The 18175-nt window shown below is 45.1% G+C and overlaps 1 protein-coding gene across 1 annotated transcript in view; it reads right to left on the reverse strand.

Moving 5' to 3' along the window:
- Positions 1–2716: 2716 nt before the first annotated feature.
- The window catches only part of Myo1e (myosin IE), a 206213-nt gene continuing 190754 nt past the window's right edge, over positions 2717–18175 (reverse strand). Inside the window, exons 27-28 of the mRNA XM_020175398.2 lie at positions 6688–6857; positions 2717–3799 (exon numbers count right to left, since the gene is read on the reverse strand). Of these exons, the coding sequence (XP_020030987.2) occupies positions 3723–3799; positions 6688–6857 (247 nt within the window). The 3' untranslated portion in view covers positions 2717–3722. The remainder of the gene's footprint in view (positions 3800–6687; positions 6858–18175) is intronic.

The following is an 18175-nucleotide window of genomic DNA, read 5'->3' on the forward strand; positions in this document are numbered from 1 at the left end:
ATGATGTTTGATACTGCTGTACACTTGGGTTGTGCTTACACACTATACATTTGACTTTAGACAGGATGGCACCTTCCAGAAGGCCCCATGTTCTTTCATGGTGAATGACTCCTGCACTAATCATGTTTGTTTAACTGAACAAACATAAACAAAACTGAACACTGGCAGGCCTGGAGACCAGGAGATTACAGGAGATGTAGGCTGATGACTTAAAGACCCTAAGGGAAAAATGGCTTTTGTCTGAAGATGTTTAATTAGGGTGGAAAAAAAGGAAATGTTATTTATCTATCCTAGATCTTTCCAGTAGCCTCCAGATTACATTTCTAAATATATAGAAACAAGTTTAAGAATATACCAGTTTGTCTCTAAACTTTTTACTGACTTATTCTAGCTTATAGCTTGGGTCCTGAATGTCCCCCAAAGGCCTGTTGTTGAAGGCTTGGTTGCTGGCCTGTGATGATATTGAAATGTGGCTTTAGATGGTGGGGCCTACTGGGAGGAAATTTGGTCACTGGGGGTGTGCCTTTGAAGAGGACGCTGGGACTCCTGCCTTTTCCTCCTTCTCTTTTTTGCTTCTCAGCTGCCACAAGGTAAGCAACTTCCTTTGCAACTCACCTGCCTCTTCATAGGTCCAAAGGTAACAGGAGAAAGCAATCCTGGATTGGAGAAACCTCTGAAACCATGAGTTGATTTGTCTCAGGAGTATTTGTTCGGCAACAGAAGGGTTGCCTAACAGAAAACTGGTACTGAGAAATGGGGCAGTTACTGTCATTCTCACTGGCAATGTGGTTTAGACTCCTTTCGAATTGAGTTCATGAAGAGTTTGCTTTTCTTCTTTTTGGCGATACAAGGATTTGAACTCAGGGCCCCATGTTGCTAGGCGGGTGCTCTACCCACTTGAGCTCTCCCCCCAGTCCATGAGAAAAGTTTGGAAAAGTGTAGAGGAGTGGGCTGTAGAAACCATAGACAGCTGTAAGCAGCTTAGTGGGTGACTCTCGTGAGGATTCAGGGCAGGAGAATGCTAATAGGAATGCACACAGAAAAGACAAAGCTCACAAGGTTTCAGATGGAAATAAGGGTTCTGTTGGGAATTGGTTGAGAGACAATTTTCTTGACAAATATTTGAAGACATTGTGTCTATGCCCTGAGACTTTGTGGGAGGCCCAGTTTAAAAATGTCAGACTGGTTTATGTGGCAGAGGAAACTTCAAGGCAGCATGGCATTCAGGCAGGGGCCTGGGTACCACTGGCTGCTTTTTACCAAAGTTTACTGGGCAAATCAGGAACAAAAAGAAGCAAAACAGAAAAATTTGGAAAACTTGCACTTTGGCCAGATGAGAGTGCATTTAAAGGTGCTGCCAAGGAGGGTGTGTTCTCTAATAAGATTGGTGCCATTAGAAAAAAGCCTTGTACTTTGCAATGGGACAATAGGAAAGATGACTGAGGGCATCTCAGAAATCAGCAAGATCCCACCATTGCAGGCTCAAAGATACAAAAATATAAACTCATTTTAAAGACTTGTTTGAGAAGAAAGCACCCTCCTAGCACAGGGGAATTGTTTCTCTGGGATTTGGATTCTTTTCCCTGTGGGCAGCTGATAAGGCACACAGAGGCTGCTGCAGCCGTGGTTCAAGTGATCCCCAGTACAAGTTGCACAGGTGGCAGAAGCTGGTGTCTTCCAGATGATACTGGTTTCACTGGCATGTAGCATGCACAAGTTTAAGGGTTATGGAGGCTTCCACCAAGGTTTCAAAGGAAAGCCTGGGAGTCCAGGCAATGTATGACTGGGTCAGAATCCCAGCAAGCAGTCAGCTCCAGCTTCACCCTCCTTGGGACAACTACAATGGAGGGTGTAAGGGATGCCACAAATATGGAAGCTTCAGGCAGCATGTAGAACCAGCTCAAGAGAGTGGCCAGTGGATCACAACATAGGGCTATGGAGCAGGGCTGCCCAAGCCCTCTGAAGCCTACATTCTGCCACAACATGCCCCAAATACCAGACCTGGAAGATTTAATGTTTGCCCACTGGGTTTTTGTCTGTCTTTGGTTCTATCTCCTGCTAGATTCCTATTCCTCCCTTTTGAAATAAGAATGCTTATCCCCCATTGTTGTATCTTGAAAGTATATAATTTTCTTTCTGGTTTTTACAGGGGCTCACAGCCTAAGAGTTTGCCATTGGTCACAGAGGGAACGTTGGCCTTTCTGAGGAAGGCTGCAGCAGTTAAGACTTTAGACTGTGAGAGAGGGACTGAATTCATTTCTCACTGTGAGAGGGACATAAGCCTTTGGGGCTCAGGGGCAGTATGTCAGTTTGGATTTAAGGCCTGTGTGTTGAAGGTTGGTCTCCAGGCTATGGTGCTGTTGGGAGGTGAAAGAATGTTTAGGAGGTGAGCCTAGTGGAAGAAGTTAGGTCACCTGGGGCGTGTCCTGCTCTTTCTCTTTTGTTTCCCAGCCACCGTGAGGTGAGCATCCTTGTTCCATCACGTGCTTCTTGCCCTGGTATATCACCCTGCCATGGGCCCCAAAGTAACAGGCCAGCAGGTCATGGAGTGAAACCATGAGCCAAAATAAGCCTTTCCTGCTTTTAAGTTGATTTTCCCAGCTATGGTTTTTACAGTAGTGGAAAATGGCCTAAGACACGGGGGTTAGGACTATGACGTCTTTTTTGGAGGAACACAATTACAACTGACAACTAACACCATGAGCAAACAAGGCAGTTCACTGATCCTTTTATTTATCTAGGAGCACAAGGAGAGTTGCAGAGGTGGGGTGGGGAGGGAGGGGGAGGACTCACAGGAAAATTACCTGTAGGAAAAGGGTTGAGGGGACTGAGCTGGAAAGCAATGACAGTTTCTGTAGGTGCAAAGGAGAGGGCACGTCTGTAAGTACCTGGTGTGAGTTTTGTAATAAAATCTACCTTTATGAATGAGTACAGTGGAATGCTACTTAGTACATTCATACATGCTTCTACCATCTTGAGTTTTTTTATATATACAGTATATGATCTGATTTATAAATGTACAGCTTGAAAAAAAAAAAGAGATCCTTCTTGTAATAAGTACAGCATTAAACAAAACCAACATGGGCCAGCCACATTCCAACTGAAGACTCAGAGAAAACCAGGCTGACAGCCCAGTGCCCTGCCCCTTCCCTGTTGGCAGTCCTGGCATGGGCAAGCCAGCAACCCTGACCTGTGGGCTCAGAAGGTCAGCCTACCCTTGGCCTTGGCACAGTGGGTTCCCATTCACGCCAAGCCCAGCCTGCAGAGGGCATGTCCTCCCTGAAGGAAGGTGGTAGAGAGGAATGTGTCAGGTTTGGAAAAGAGGAACAAAAGAAATGTGCTCTTTGATTAAAGGCACTTTCCAGGGTCACCAACAGCCACTCCCTGGGCCTGGTGAGCAAGTGTGCTGCTATGTGGATGGGAGCCAACAAGGTCTGAGCAGTCCTCTCACCAGGTATAAATACAATAAATAAATCTTAGTGGGTGGTTGTCTTGCCCTCCTGGGTTCCTATGAACACGCTACCTTTTAGGATCATTTATGGAGTGACACTCCTTGTCCCTAACCCAGAGTTGTCAGTGTCCTCCAAAGGGGGAAGGTGCCAAAATAGCTCCAGGCCTTGGATAAGCAATTGCTCACTGTGGGTCAGAGGGGGAGTCCCCAAATGTCCCCCTCCCCAGTCTGTGCCTGGAGCTCCTCTGCCCCACATGTCCGACTCTGAGCCTCAGATCTTGGTCACGTAGTTGTTGGGGAACAGGCCCTGTTTGCCTCGTAGTCGACCAGTCCACCAGCCCGAAGGATCTGCAGAGAGATGACAGGCATGCAGGTGAGTCAGGGTGCTCTTCCCCTGTGGGCGCAAGTGACTGTTGGCTCCATGTATGTTCTTTTCACTTCTGTGTTTTGATTTTGTTATGAGAAGTTTTGTTGTAAAGAGTGACCCCCCATGGCAGACACAGAGAGGCACCACTCAGATCCCACCTCAAGAAGAGCCTGTAGCTTAGGCGAGGACCCCATGGGATACACCCTAGCCAGGCCTGCCCAGCACAGGGGCAGCTGTGAGGCTGCTGGACTTGATGTCAGGTCTCTGTCCTGCTTCCTCCTTTTTTTTTTTTTTTTTGGCAGGAGTTACCCTCTCCTGACCCTGTCTGCTTTCTGAAGAATTTGCTCTTCCTCCTGCCTGTCCTTCCTACTCTTTCCTTCCTGTTTTCACCCTAGTGAAATAATTCACCAGAAATAATTACTTGATATGTAGTCTTTCAGTCTATCTTCTGTGCACAAATCAATTTAAAACAAAAAACAGGCCATTCTGCACCTGATTGTTCTGCATTTAGTAATTCAAACTTAACAGACACAATCATGCCATGTCTGTAACTTTTCTTTTTTGGTGGTACTGGGGTTTGAACTCAGGGCCTGGTGCTTGCTAGGCAGGTGCTCTACCACTTGAGCCATGCCTCAGCCCATTTTGCTTTATTTTTTTTTTGAATAGGGTCTCCAATTGATGCCTGGCTGGCCTGGACCTCAGTTCTTCTATTTATGCCTCCTGTGTAGCTGGGATGCTAGGCAGGTACCACACCCAGCTTTTATTTGGTTGAGATGGGGAATTTTTTGCCCAGGCTGGCCTCAAACCATGATCTTCCCAATCAACTAGGATCATTGGATATTGGTGTATAATGCAGATCACAAATACACAGATATTTATATGACTTATCCCTTATTGAAGGACATTTGTCCCCAATTTTTCACTATTTTTTTAATGCAATGAATGTCTGTACATCTATCTTTGTGCCTATGTACAAGTAATTCTATAGAATAGATTACCAGGTCAAAGCACATGGACCTTCTATTACCTTTTAAGTTGTTTTGTATTTTCAAAAATACAAAAAGATGAACAGTGAAAACAGCCATTCAGATCCCTTCTCTGAGGGAAAGCAATATATTACATATTTTTTTTGTACATTCTTCCAGAAATACTTGTATATAAACAAGTATTTATTTATTTATTTATTTTTGGCTGGGCGCTGGTGGCTCACGCCTGTAATGCTAGCTACTCAAGAGGCAGAGATCAGGAGGATCATGGTTCAAAGCCAGCCCAGGCAAATAGTTTGTGAAACCCTATCTCAAAAACACCCAACACAAAAAAGGGCTGGTGGAGTGGCTCAAGCCACTAGCGCCTGTCTTGTAAGCATGAGGCCCTGAGTTCTAACCCTAGTATCACCTAAATAAATAAACTAAAAAACCTTTTGTGTACAAATGATAGCATACTATATGTTCTGCACTTTCAACACCCTAACAGTGTGCACTAAAGATCAGTTCATGTCAGAATGAGAAGAGCTTCTGTGTTCACATAATTCCACAGTTCATATAATTTGCCTGTTTTTTTTTTTAATTGGTTGTTAGCTTTTTTGTTGTTGATTAAAAGTTCTTTTTTTTAAAATTTTTTTGATGGGTTTGAACTCAGGGTTTCGTGTTTGCGAGGCAGCCACTCTACTGCTTGAGCCACGCCTCCAGCCCCATTGGGAGTTCATTACAGAATTTGTGGTGAGTTGCAACACTTACTTTTATTCTGAAGAAAGGACTTAATTGGCTTACCATTTTAATAAACTAAAAAATAATGCTTGAAGGAAGTTGGTCCAGGGACCTAAATTCTCTTCATTAGGAGCTCTTGTGATGAAGGAATCTGTTAACACAATTCCTGTTACTGCCTTTGGCCACTCTTCCCAAAAACTAAATTCCCTGGGAACTGCTGCTCGCTCAGGATAGCTCTGCTCTGCTCCTAAACCTCGACGGCACCCCATTGTCTTTGCCTGACTTTCAGGGCTCCATCAACAGGCCAATTCTACCTTCCCCCACATCTTGTGGCATCTCTTTGGTGGAGATTCTGTATTGGGTGGAGGGTCAGCTTGTTGTCTTAACATTACTTCCTTTTTCCAGTCTCTGATTCTTCTCTGTCTCAGAGAACTTTCCCCATCATTCAACACGAGTGTCACTTCCTTCATGGTGCTTCTTCTACCATCCTAAGTCAGGATTGTCAGGATTTATCTTTGTTTTTTATGCTTTCATAAACATCCATCTATCTATCTTATCTACCAAATTAATAAAGAACTCAGCTGAGTCCATGGACCCCTCATCTACTTTCATTATGAGGAAGCCGTGAGGTTTGGGGAGTAGACCTCACTCTCCTTCCTAGGACAATCCCTCAAGGGGCAATCCCTTTGCCTTACTATAGAGGTTGATTCAAGAGTGGGCACAAGACTAATTTCATCCAGTCAGAATGCTGCTTAGGCTTTTGGCCAGTGTCTGAGAAGTTTCAGATAAGGCAGAGCTAATTTGCCAAGTAGATCATGGATATTGGTGTATAATGCAGGAATTACTGCTGCCATATTGTGACCACGAGGAAAAACAGCTTGAGAAAGAAACAGATACAAAGAAGGCAGAGCTGAAGGAAGCATTAAAATATAGAGCTAGGGCTTTGGGTGTGGGTTCAAGTGGTAGAGGGCCTGCTTAGCAAGTGTGAGGCCCTAGGTTCAAATCCCAGCACCACCAAAACCAACCAACCAACCAAAAGAATGAAGCTAGAGTCTTAATCAAACAGGCTGAGGCCCGACCTCCCTCTCTACATTTCAGAGGAATTTCCTTCAGGTTTGAACTTGTTTTCATAGCCAAGAGTCTGCGTGCTCTCAAGCACTCACCTTCTTTGATAATGTCGATAATGTCGTTGGCATTGAAGCTGAGTTCATCGGTGTCCTGAGCATCATAGGCATACAAAGCTTTGCACTGTGGCACCTGAGGCTTAGGCTTGGGCTGGGGCTTTGGTCTACCCCCTGCTGGAGTTGGCCGACTGGTCGTCTGTCTCCGGACCCTGTAGAGAGAGCAAAAGCAGATGAGAAGGGGACCCACAGGAGGCAGCAAACTGTACTCTGTGGAGGGGAGCAGTACTGTCTAGCTCAAGTTCAAATCCATTTCCAGAGTTTGAGAAGGACTGATATAAGTCTCTCTGAAATACATGGTAAAATTCAGCCATGAACCATCTGGTCCTGAGCTATCCTTTGATGAGAGAATTTTTATTATTGATACAATCTCCTTCCTCATTATTGGTCTGTTGAGAATTTGGAGAAAATTTATGCAGCACATATATTGTACATTGCACGATATCCCTGCAGGCTTTGGAGCAAAATCTTGGAAGTAAAAATACTTCTTCAATAAAAATGTACAAATAATCATACAAAAAAAAAAATCCACTTCCATTCTCAGGCACTGTGTGGCCCCGGGCACACTCCTTAAACTCTCCCTAAGAATAAAATTACCCTCTTTGGTAAGGTTGCTGCAAAAGCTCACAGGTCTTGATAAGTATGAGCTGCTATCATCAGGTCCTAGCACAATAGGAAGCATACAAGTCGTACTTCCACACACAAGTCTACAAAGTGTATCAAAAGTTGTGTATTCACCATTCCTTCCCCAACTTTGGAGATGTACTTTTGCCAGTGCCATAAAAGCATGAAGGTACTTCTCCTTCACGAAACCCCATTCCAGAATTCACCACCCACATGTTGCATTAGTAATTGTTGATGGTCCTTGCTGTTTTACCCTATGTCATCAGCCTGATTTGGGTTGTGTAAAAGGAACACTATTGTGCCATCACTCGCTCAGTGTTTTTGAGCTGTGCCCTGTTGACACATGGCGTTCATTCCTCCTCATTGCCTTGTAGGAGTCATTACACAACTGTGTCGCAATGTTCTTACCCACTTTGTGGATCTGGTTTTCAGTAATATAAAAACGTTGCTGAGCATAAGCGCGTACTGGAGTTTGTCCGGCTTCTCAGCACCAGCATGATTGACATTTGGACTGGGTGATTCCCTTGGTCTGTTGGGGGAGGGTATTGAGCAGCACACTGACCTCCACCCTCTGGATTCCAGGAACAACCATCCCAGTCGTAATCCTCAAAAATCTCTCCCATCCTGTCACACTGACCAAGGTCTTCCAGCTTCAAGTTTCTTCTATGCTCCTTCACTTCACCATCCACAGTGTCTCTAAGGTACATACTACTTCTTCCTATGAGTGACTCTAAACTTGTACCTGGAACAACTACTATTCTATATGTTTATAAAAAGCAATTTTAAAAAGGAAACAGGGCCACGGGGCATGGCTCAAGTAGTAGAGTGTCTGTTTGGCAAGCACAAGGCCCTGAGTTCAAACACCAGTACCACCAAAACCAAACCTAGAAAAGATTTTCCCACTTTGCATAGGGACAAGCCAAAATAAAGCCTACGTTCATTTGCTTACAAAAGAAAATTATCTTAAGAGTTCTTCTAAAAAAAGTTGGGCTGGAACTCAACATGGGGGAGACTGGCCACATTTGTTAATACCTACAAGGAGGAGAAGGAAAAGGGAGGATCTTATCTTGGCCATTACTTCTAGAAGGAGCAAACCAGAGGTGCTACCAGCTCCACTCTCCTTGGGCCAACACACAAAGCACTTCTCTCTGAAGGCAGAAGAAAGCCATCTTGTGGATCACTAGCATGATATCATTTCCTACCCAGTGTCCACTGGAAATCCCCATTCTCTGTTGGAGAAGTGCTTGCTGTTCTGAAAGCTGGCTAGGCAAGCAGGCTTTTAATTAAGCACCCTATATATGGGGTGTGTGTCAGCATTTGATTACTAAGAGCCCTTAGTCTGGATACCAGAAGTCATCTGACTTCCCAACAAGAAGGAATGGGGGGAGGAGGTGGGCGTTAGAGCACTCAGGAGGGAGGGAGGAAGCCTGCAGCCTGCTGGGCTCCGTGGAACATAGTTGGGAGTACATGTGTGTTGATGTACATGTACCCTTGCACACACACACATACACCTCCCTGAAATGCTCATGGAAGGAACTCTGGCCTCTCTGTGGAAAGGAAGACTCTCATGGTTAGTGCAGACTGATGAGGCCTCTGGAACCCAAGAGTGCAGACGCCTCTTGCTGAAGGTGTCTCCCTTGGGAGGGAATAAGACCTCTTTGTGGGAAGACAAACAGTGAGGCCCTGAGAGGTAAGATTAGCTATGTGGGAAGCCAGGCCCAGAGGCACCACTGCCGGTCCCCTGCCTTGTCTGCCACTGTCTTTTTGGCTAGGTACTTCCTTTCTAGGATCCTTGACAGTCACCTAGTTCAGCTTTTGTCAGTTGACTCCACCTCCCACCTGGAAATTCTCCTAACAACTTCCCTCTGCTCTTCATGGTGCCTACAAAGTCCCTGCACAGTGTGGCCTGCTCGCACTGCACCCCAGCCTCAGTCTGCTACAGGCCACTGCTTCATGAGCCCCTGGTACACCCCTTGCTTCATGGTATTTGCTGCTTAAAGACACAACACTTTGCTTCCAAGATCAGGAACCAAGCAAGGAGGTCAGTGGTTACTACTTGCTGTCCAATGCTATAGTGGAAACTGTGGTCAAGGCTATTAGGCAAGAAAAATAAAAGGCATCCACAGTGGAAAAGAAGTGAAAATACTTCTATTTGCAGATGAGATGTTCTTGAATACAGACAACCTTTAAATAATACACCAAAAAGCTGTTAACTAGTTCAACAAAATGATATGGATAAGGATCAATATACAAAAAACGTGTTTGTATGCATCAGCTATGAGATATCTAAAAATGAAATTGAGAAAACAATCTCATAATAAATATAAAAGAAGAATTTTTGATGGGTTGACTTTATGGTATGTAAATTATATCTCAATAAAGCTGTTTTGGAAACTAGGATAGCCCCTTTGGGTTGTGCAGTGCATCTCTGAGTGGCCTTGTCATCAGACAGCCACTGGGAATGTCCCAGGAAGTGGGTCAGAGGGAGGCAGGAGGACCATCTGCAGGCTTGCCTGCACACAACCACCACATGGTCTTTGGTCTCAAGACAGAAGAGATACTACCTCAGAATAACTGGCTGCTGGCCAAAGTGAAAAAGGGAATTTCCTGGGAACTTCACTTCCTATGTCCTAGGCCCAGGATAACTGCTACCCTGCTGGGAACTAAGGCCTTCGTTCAAGTACCAAACTCCATGGGGGGGGTGAGGGGTAGGGGGTAGGGGGTGGAGAGAGACCAGGACGTCTTTTTTTTTGGCAGTACTAGGGTTTGAACTCAAGGCCTTACTCTTGCTAGGCAGGCGCTTTACCACCTAAACCATACCTCCAGCACTTTTTCTTTTTAGTTATTTTTCAAACACAGCCTCACACTTTTTGCCCAGGCTGGTCTTGAACTGTAATCCTCCTACCCATGCCTCCTGGGTAGGTGGGATCCTAGACATGTGCCACCACTCCCAGCTTGTTTGTTGTGGTGCGAGGGTCTCTCTAATTTTTTGCTGTGCTGGCTTTGAGCCCAGATCCTCCTCCATCGCCACCTCTGAAGTAGTTGGGATTACAGGCATGAGCCACCATACCTGGCTATGGCAGCTTTGAGCTGTGTTCAAAGGGAACAGAAAGAGGTGTGTCAGTGATTCGAGGTGGCGAGAGCTCTGCCTACTGGATTAGGAATGGATACACGCAGGCAGTACCGAGGCCATCACTGTCTGCCTCTTTCCTGTGACTAAGCAAGGGTACAAGGTGTTCCAATAGGGCAGTATCTTCCTGAAGTCCTCCTTTCCCTGGCCTGCCTTCCTCTTTCTCACGCTCCTGTTAGTTCTGATTTCTGGGGTGTCTTCTGGGAGCCCCTGCCTGGTGCTGAACGATGTGTGGACAGATTGACCTCGCGGGACCTGTTCTGTGCTAGCAGTTTTCACAGACTCTGTTGCACAGGACTCTTTCCTGGGATTTCTCGTTTGACTGCTGGCCAACACAGTGCATAGGTATAAGGTCCAGGAGCACAGTCACACTGATCCTCATGGCTCCTAGGTCTGTCCCTAGTCCTCAGAGCCTGCAACCCCCATATCTTCTCAGAACCCCTGCATCCTTCAGACCCTACAGTGTCACATGGGACTGTGATGCTAACTCCCTGCTAAGGCGATGGGCTCCATGGGGCAGGATCAGGGTCTTCCTGTGTTTACCACCATGACCCCAGACCTGGCATGTATTTTGAACACAGAGTGGCCTCAACTCATATGTTCCGATGGAGTGACAGTGTGCAGCAGAAAGAGGATACTGGCTTAGCAGTCAGTGTGCTGTGTCTGAGGCCTGGCTCCACCCCAGGCTGGCATGTGACCTGAGTAAGTCACCTAACCTCTTTAAGATGCCATGGCTAAAACTTGAGAGAATTCAGGCAATGGCCCTGATCTTTTGTCTAATCCTAAGCATACTCTAGAGAGAGCTCTCAACAGGGTCCATTCTGTAAGATGCACTGATGTACCTGTGGCTCGGTCACCGTCTCCAGGACTTGCTACGCTGTGAGAACACAGTTGGCCAGCCTGTTAGAAAGGCCCCATGGCCTCAAAACCCCAGACAAACTCCTGTGTGTCGCTAGGTGGCGATCCTGCGTAATGAGTAGTGAGAAATAATGACTTTCAATGAACTTCCAGGGATGGATTAATGAGGTCTTTCAAGTGTGGGGAGCCCTCCACTCCGCTGAGGTGATGCGCCAGCCCAGCGAGGAATGGATGGCAGACACACACAAGACATAGCACACGAGACCCTCGGGCCTGCTCAGCAGAGCTGGCTCAGTCCAGCTGGTGACAGCCGATGGTTAAAACTCTCAAGAATCTTGTGAGCCACTCATTAAACACAGCCATTATTAAAAATGTAATCATACAAAGTTAAAATGGAATAAACCGCATTAAAAGCAAAGGCAATAAATATGCATAATTTGCCCTTTCCTAATCATTTTTACTTCTATCTTTTATTTTTGGTGATACTGGGGTCTGAACCACTTAAGCCATGCTCTTGGCCCTTTTTGTTTTAAGTGGTTTTCAAATGGGGTCTCCCACTTATGCTTGGGCTGTCCTGGACCACAATTCCCCTATTGGTGATTCCTGAGTAGCTGGAATGACAGGAGTGAGCTGCCATGCTCAGCTTCTACCTGTGGTTTTGAAGTTATTAATGTCTGCTTCTGCAACATCGAGAAATACTGTGTGAGGGCGTGTGACTGCATGTTTTTTCTCAGTCATGTGGTCAGGGTAGCCATGCCCACGCTAGTAATTTGAACTTGGCCATGGCGGGAGTACACAGACCCTTTTATCCCAAGTGTCCTTCGTTTAGCAGCACACCTGTCCCCATACTGCCCTTTTTACAGCCCACATTCGTTCTGACCTAAAAATGCTTTGCCTACACTTGTCTTGTACCAGCTCTGTAGGACTTAGATAATTTTGGCACCTGGTATTTTGTGATATTTACATCTCTAGCAAACCTCACAGGATTGCAAATTGTGTTATAAAAACAATTATTTTGGGCTGGAGGTATGGCTCAAGCAATAGATCAACTGCCTAGCAAGTTCAAAGCCCTGAGTTCAAATCCCAGTACTACCAAAAAAAAAAAAAAGACAAAAAAAAAAACCCACCTATCAATTGTTTCATTGGGATAATGGGAGTCGCAGAAAAATTCAGACTTATAATAAGGTTATTCTTCCTGTTAGCCCTTCAATAATAAAAATTTACATTAACCTAGGTGCCTGTGGCTCACACCTGTAATCCCAGCTACTCAGAAGGCAAAGATCAGGAGGATTGTGGCTCAAAGCCAGTCCTGGAAAGTAGTTTGAGAGACCCTATATCATAAAAACCCATCACCAAAAATAGAGTGACTCAAGTGATAGAGTGCCTGCCCAGCATGAGGCCCTGAGTTCAAACCCCAGTTTGCCCCCCGCCCAAAAAAAGGTGACTTCCTCTATGACAGTGTGTATTGACCACACATGGTGATATGTTAGTGTACAGCTAGAGAACGCTACACCACTGAGCAGATCCAGTGTCTCACTGGTACAATGCATGAGTTTTCCTATCACTTTGCCTCTAATTGCAGACAATTTATACACACTTCACTGTGTCGCTTACCTATTAACATAACAATTGTATGAAGAAGCTAAGCTACAGAAACCTTTTTTGGATTTTTGAGACAACTGAGGCTGGCCTTGAACTCACCTGTAGCCCAGGCTGGCCTTGAACCTTTTTTTTGGTGGGACTGGGGTTTGAATTCAGGGTGTCATACTTGCAAAGCAGGTACTCTGATGCTTGAGTCACACCTCCAGTCCATTTTGTTTTGGCTATTTTGGAGATAGGGTCTCGTGAACTATTTGCCCAGGCTGGCCTCAAACCACAATGCCCCAGATTGCAGCCTCCCAAGTAGCTAGGATTACAGGTGTGAGCCACCTGTACCCAGCCTGCCTTGAACTTTTTGGTCCTCCTGCATCAGCCTCTTGAGTGCTAGGATTATTAGCATAAACTCAGCTCAACTTTTTTTTGGCAGCACTGGTGTTTGAACTCAGGGCCTCATGCTTGCTCTCCAGGTGCTCTACCACTTGGGCCACTCCACCAGCTCAGCAACTTCCTTGTACAGCAGTTTCCTGTTTCTGAGTGGAGCATAGAACTCAAATGCAATCACATTATAATCTAGAAAGCTCTTGGCAAGTTAAGCATATCACACCCAGTTGCTTTATGAAAACTTGCACTGCAAAATAAGTCCTGCTTTAGTGACTCAGGGAAGATAGGTTTTGGTTTGGCCAAGATGCTAGGTTTCCAACTGACATTGCAGGTCTTGTGGACAGCTGTTAAACCTCACAAGATGCACCAAAACCCACAAGAAAACAAAACCCCAAATGACAAATTGAGGGCTAGTTAGTTCCTTCTGCTGGGTAATGGCCTTCACTTTTCATGGGTTGTGGGTTGTTACAATGATCAGAGTTTAAGATGTTCAGTTACACATGTGAAGCAGTGCAGAGCAGGAAGGAGCCAGTGGCTCACACCTGTAACCCTAGCTACTTGGAAGGCAGAGATCAGGAGGATCGTGGTTCTAGGAGGCCAACCAGAACAAACAGTTTTTGATACCTCAACTCAATAGAAAAAACTGGGTGTGGTGGCACATACCTGTCATCCCATTGACGGTGGGGAGCATATAATAGAGGGTCATGACCCAGGCTGATCTCTGGGCAAAAAGCAAAACCCTATCTCCATAACAGGCAGAGCAAAAAGGGCTGGATGCATGGCTCAAGTGGTAGAGCACCTGCCTCGAAAGCGAGAAGCCCTGAGTTTACACCACTATACCACAAAAAGAAAAGAAAAAGGAGTTTGCAACTTGGATTAAAGTTGTCCAAATGGTGCTGCAGTGTCTAGTGACTGTCGAGATATACTGTATAACTGCGTTCTGCTTCGGTTTCACACCCACAGAGAGCAATCCCATCATTCCATGGGCGTGTAGGGGGAAGGGGGCTCCCTGCCTAGCACCCTTGTCTTGGCTACTTTAAGCTGCCCATTCCCACTAAAGCAGCAATGTCTGGAATGAAGACCCTCAGAGTCCAGATCTGCAAGAAGGCCAGAGACTTGAGGTCACGTTTATGGGACACTGGGGTCAAACCCAGGGCCTTGCACACACCAGGTGCACTGAAAGTTGAGTGAGTGAGAGTGAAGCTATGGAGGTCAGGGCACACTCATCTCTTAACCCTGGTAACATTGACGTCTCCCTGCAAGACCAGAGAGGATGAGTAACAGTAATGTAAATGCAAAAGTATTTTCCAGTTGGGTGGTGGTGCTCAGTAGAAGGTACAGCATTTGCTTAGTATGTGTGAGACTCTGGGTTTGATCTCCAGTGTCTTGAGGAAAAAAAAAAAAACAATTCAAGTTGCATTGTGATTTGTTGTGTACAAAACCTTTATTTAATCTTTAAGCAAACTAGGAGTGGTTTTTAAATTAGTATCTTTGGGGTTGGGGATTTAGCTCAGTGGAAGAGCGCTTGCCTGGCAAGTGCAAGGCCCTGAGTTCAGTTCCCAGCACCGAAAAAAAAAAAAATTAGTATCTTTTTTGTGGTACTGGGGTTTGAATCCAGGGCCTAAACCTTGAGCCACTCCACCAGCCCCTTTTTTGTGATGGATGTTTTCAAGATAGGGTGTCAGGAGCTATTTGTTCGGGGCTGGTTCGAACCGTGATCCTCCTGATCTCTGCCTCCTGAGAAGCTAGGATTACAGGTGTGAGCCACTGGAGCCAGGCACCAGTGTTATAGCCCTGTTACACACACAAGGACATCAAGACACAGCAAGATGAAGTGACAAGCAGGAAGTATAGTGGAGAAGGCACATGGCTTAGTAAATATTTGATGAATGAAGCAAAGAGGAACTAACACATGAACAAGACTCAGATTCCATCCTTGCAATCACAAATCTAGCCTCCGTGAACTTTCAGGCAGCTCCCAGACTCCCAGGTGGGTGTGCCTACTCCACGCCAGAGCAGGAATTAAACTTCCAAATGTCACTGCTTTGTTCTGCAGATGTGAAATTTAGGTCTTGAAATTCCAAGAAGGAAAAAATTTCACTGGCTCTTAAAATTATGCTCTGTTCCAAAGGTTGAACCTATAAACATTACTGGAAATGTGGGGATGAATGCCAGGAATTCCTGAACTCCATGTCTGCCTGGCCAGGTTTGAGAAATATTGCTATTGGACATTTGATGGAAATTTTAAGCCTTTTGAAAACATGATTCTAGTAGGAGAGTCTTGACAAGAGACATACAGGCAGCACTGAAACTTTTCTATAAACCCCCTCCTTTGTGGCATGGCTAAGAGCCCTACCACTGAGCACTGTGATAGTCTTCTGGTTTCCTTGATTTTTCTAGTTGCATTCATCTCTGGAGTCCTGGAAACTTCCTGAATGTGTCTTCTCATGAAATGGAACACAGGATTAAAAAGGGCATCAGATGTTACCAGTCGGGGTTTTCATGCTTTCACTGATGAACTGTGGATAGGTTATAGGAGGGAAAGTGACAAAGCACCTGACTGGCAAAAGAAGTGTTCCTAAGGGCTGTCTATGGTTGGTGCACAGTCAGCTGGCTGTCTTTCCTTGCAAATCAGGACAGATCTTTAACCTGAATCTGACTTTTTTTTTAATCTTAAGAAAAGATAATTTACTCTTTAACTTAAAATAGTAACAAAGTAGTTTGTGATTTATAACACTATGTAAAAGTGAAAAGTGTATCAACCATGGCTCAAGGTGGGAGGGAAGAGACAGAAGTTACACAGGAGTATACCATTGGAAGTTTCCTGTACTTCTACATCACTTGAAGTAGGCTCTTAAAGATGGATGCTGAAAACCCTTAAGCAATTGATATAATTACACAACAAAGAAACACAGGTATTAGGGCAAAAATGGAGAGACAAGGGAATCATAAAAAGATTTAATATAAATTAAGCAACAAGAAAGAGAAAAAATGAAGCAAAGAACAGATGGGATAAAAATAAGTAGAAAGGTGACAGGTTTAAACTTAGTCATAGCAAGAAACATTCTAGTAGATATTATCCGATTGGATAAAAAGTAAGACCTAATGCTGAGTGCAAAGGCTGAAGCCTATAATCCTAGCATCCTAGGATCCTAGGGAGGATCACAGTTTGAGGCCAGCCTGGGCAAAAAGGTTATGATACCTATCTCAACCAATGTTGAATTGGACGTGTGTGTGTGTGTGTGTGTGTGTGTGTGTGTGTGTGGTTCTAGGGCTTTGAACTCAGTGTCTGGGGCTTGTTAGGCAAGCCTCTACCATTTGAGCTACTCCCCAACCCTAGTTATTTTTCAGATAGGGTCTTGTGCTTCTGCCTAGGCCGGTCTTGGACCTCAAGTCTCCTATCTCTGCCTCCCAAGTAGTTGGGATTACAGGCATGAACCATTGTACCTAGTCAAGAACCAGGTTTTTCAAAAGCTATGCTAAGAGGATTGTAAGATGACACTTCCTTGTGCCTAGGTCTTAGTGGATTTTGGAGAGCAGTAATAACAATAGCTACCATGCATACAAACACTGCACTACAAAAGCAAAGAATCCCATTGAGTGGTTAACTTAATGAAGGTTTGATGCTCTCTCTCCAAAAACAACTAACTGAACCTAAGATAAACTAACACTTTCCTGAATTAACTTGAGGTGATAATTATACCATTTAATCTTATCCATATTACATGATCCAAAGGAACTGACTGCTTATGCTAAATACGTCTGTAAAGAAAGAGTACATTGAGGGTGGGAGAGAGAAACGAAAGATAGAGCCCGGGTGAGAGAGCCCAGGAAGGAAAGACTGTGGTAATCTTTTCATAGATTGGTAAATCCAAAGTGACCAATGGGAAGTTTGGTCTCATGTTTATGGAAAGTGCACAAACTCGGGATGCCAAAATTGCCCAGGTACTCCACGGCCTCCCGTGGCATAAGTGCAATTCAGGTTTTCTCGGCAAAGAGTAGAAGCTGTTAAATTTAGGCAACTCTGAGGCTCCTGAACTGCCATGGCCAAGGTCTATGGCCACATGAAACTAATTTTCACCTTTATGTGTTTTAGAAAGTAAGTACTAAGGAAAAGCTCAGCCCTTTGTTGGCCAAGTTTCTCTCTCTCTCTCTCTCTCTCTCTCTCTCTCTCTCTGTCTCTGTCTCTGATTTTGTTTTGCGGTACTGGGGTTTTAACTCAGGGCCTTGTACTTGCTAGGCAGGTGCTCTACCACTTGAGTCAGTCCCAGTCCTTATAATCTCCATTTTATGCCCAGATGGTCCTGAACTGCAATGTTCCTCTTTACACTTCCCACATGGCTGAGATGACAGGCAAGTGACCTTGCCCAGCTGTTTTATATTTTTATTTTTTGAGTGGTGACCCTGGAGTTTGAACTCAGGGCCATATTTGCTAGGCAGACACTCTACCACTTGAGTCACTCCATCAGCCCCCAGATTTTTCTTGGTTGAGATGGGATCTTGCTCTTTGCCCAGGCTGACCTTGAGCTGTGATCCTCCAAATCTCAGCCTCCCTAGCAGTTAGGATTACAGGTATGAACCACCACACCCAGCTAAGTTCCTACTTCTTAAAGAATGTCTGCACAGCAGACATAAGTGTGTAAAGTGGAGGATTCTTAACAGCTATTGGACTTAGAGTGCTAAATACTAGAGTTTTACACTGACAGAGGAAAATCTCACTAACTGGGAGTGGGTCACAAAAGTGTCCTCTCCTTTCAGCCTCACAGCCAATCTCCAAGATAGCACCATGTGCACCTGGTCTCTAGGGAAGCACACAGCTGGGGGCTGGAAGGGAGCAGCCTTGGTTAAGACGCAGTGTTCCTAAATTGCCTACTTTTG

Source organism: Castor canadensis, chromosome 2 (genome assembly GCF_047511655.1).
Source record: "Castor canadensis chromosome 2, mCasCan1.hap1v2, whole genome shotgun sequence".
Lineage (NCBI taxonomy): Eukaryota > Metazoa > Chordata > Mammalia > Rodentia > Castoridae > Castor > Castor canadensis.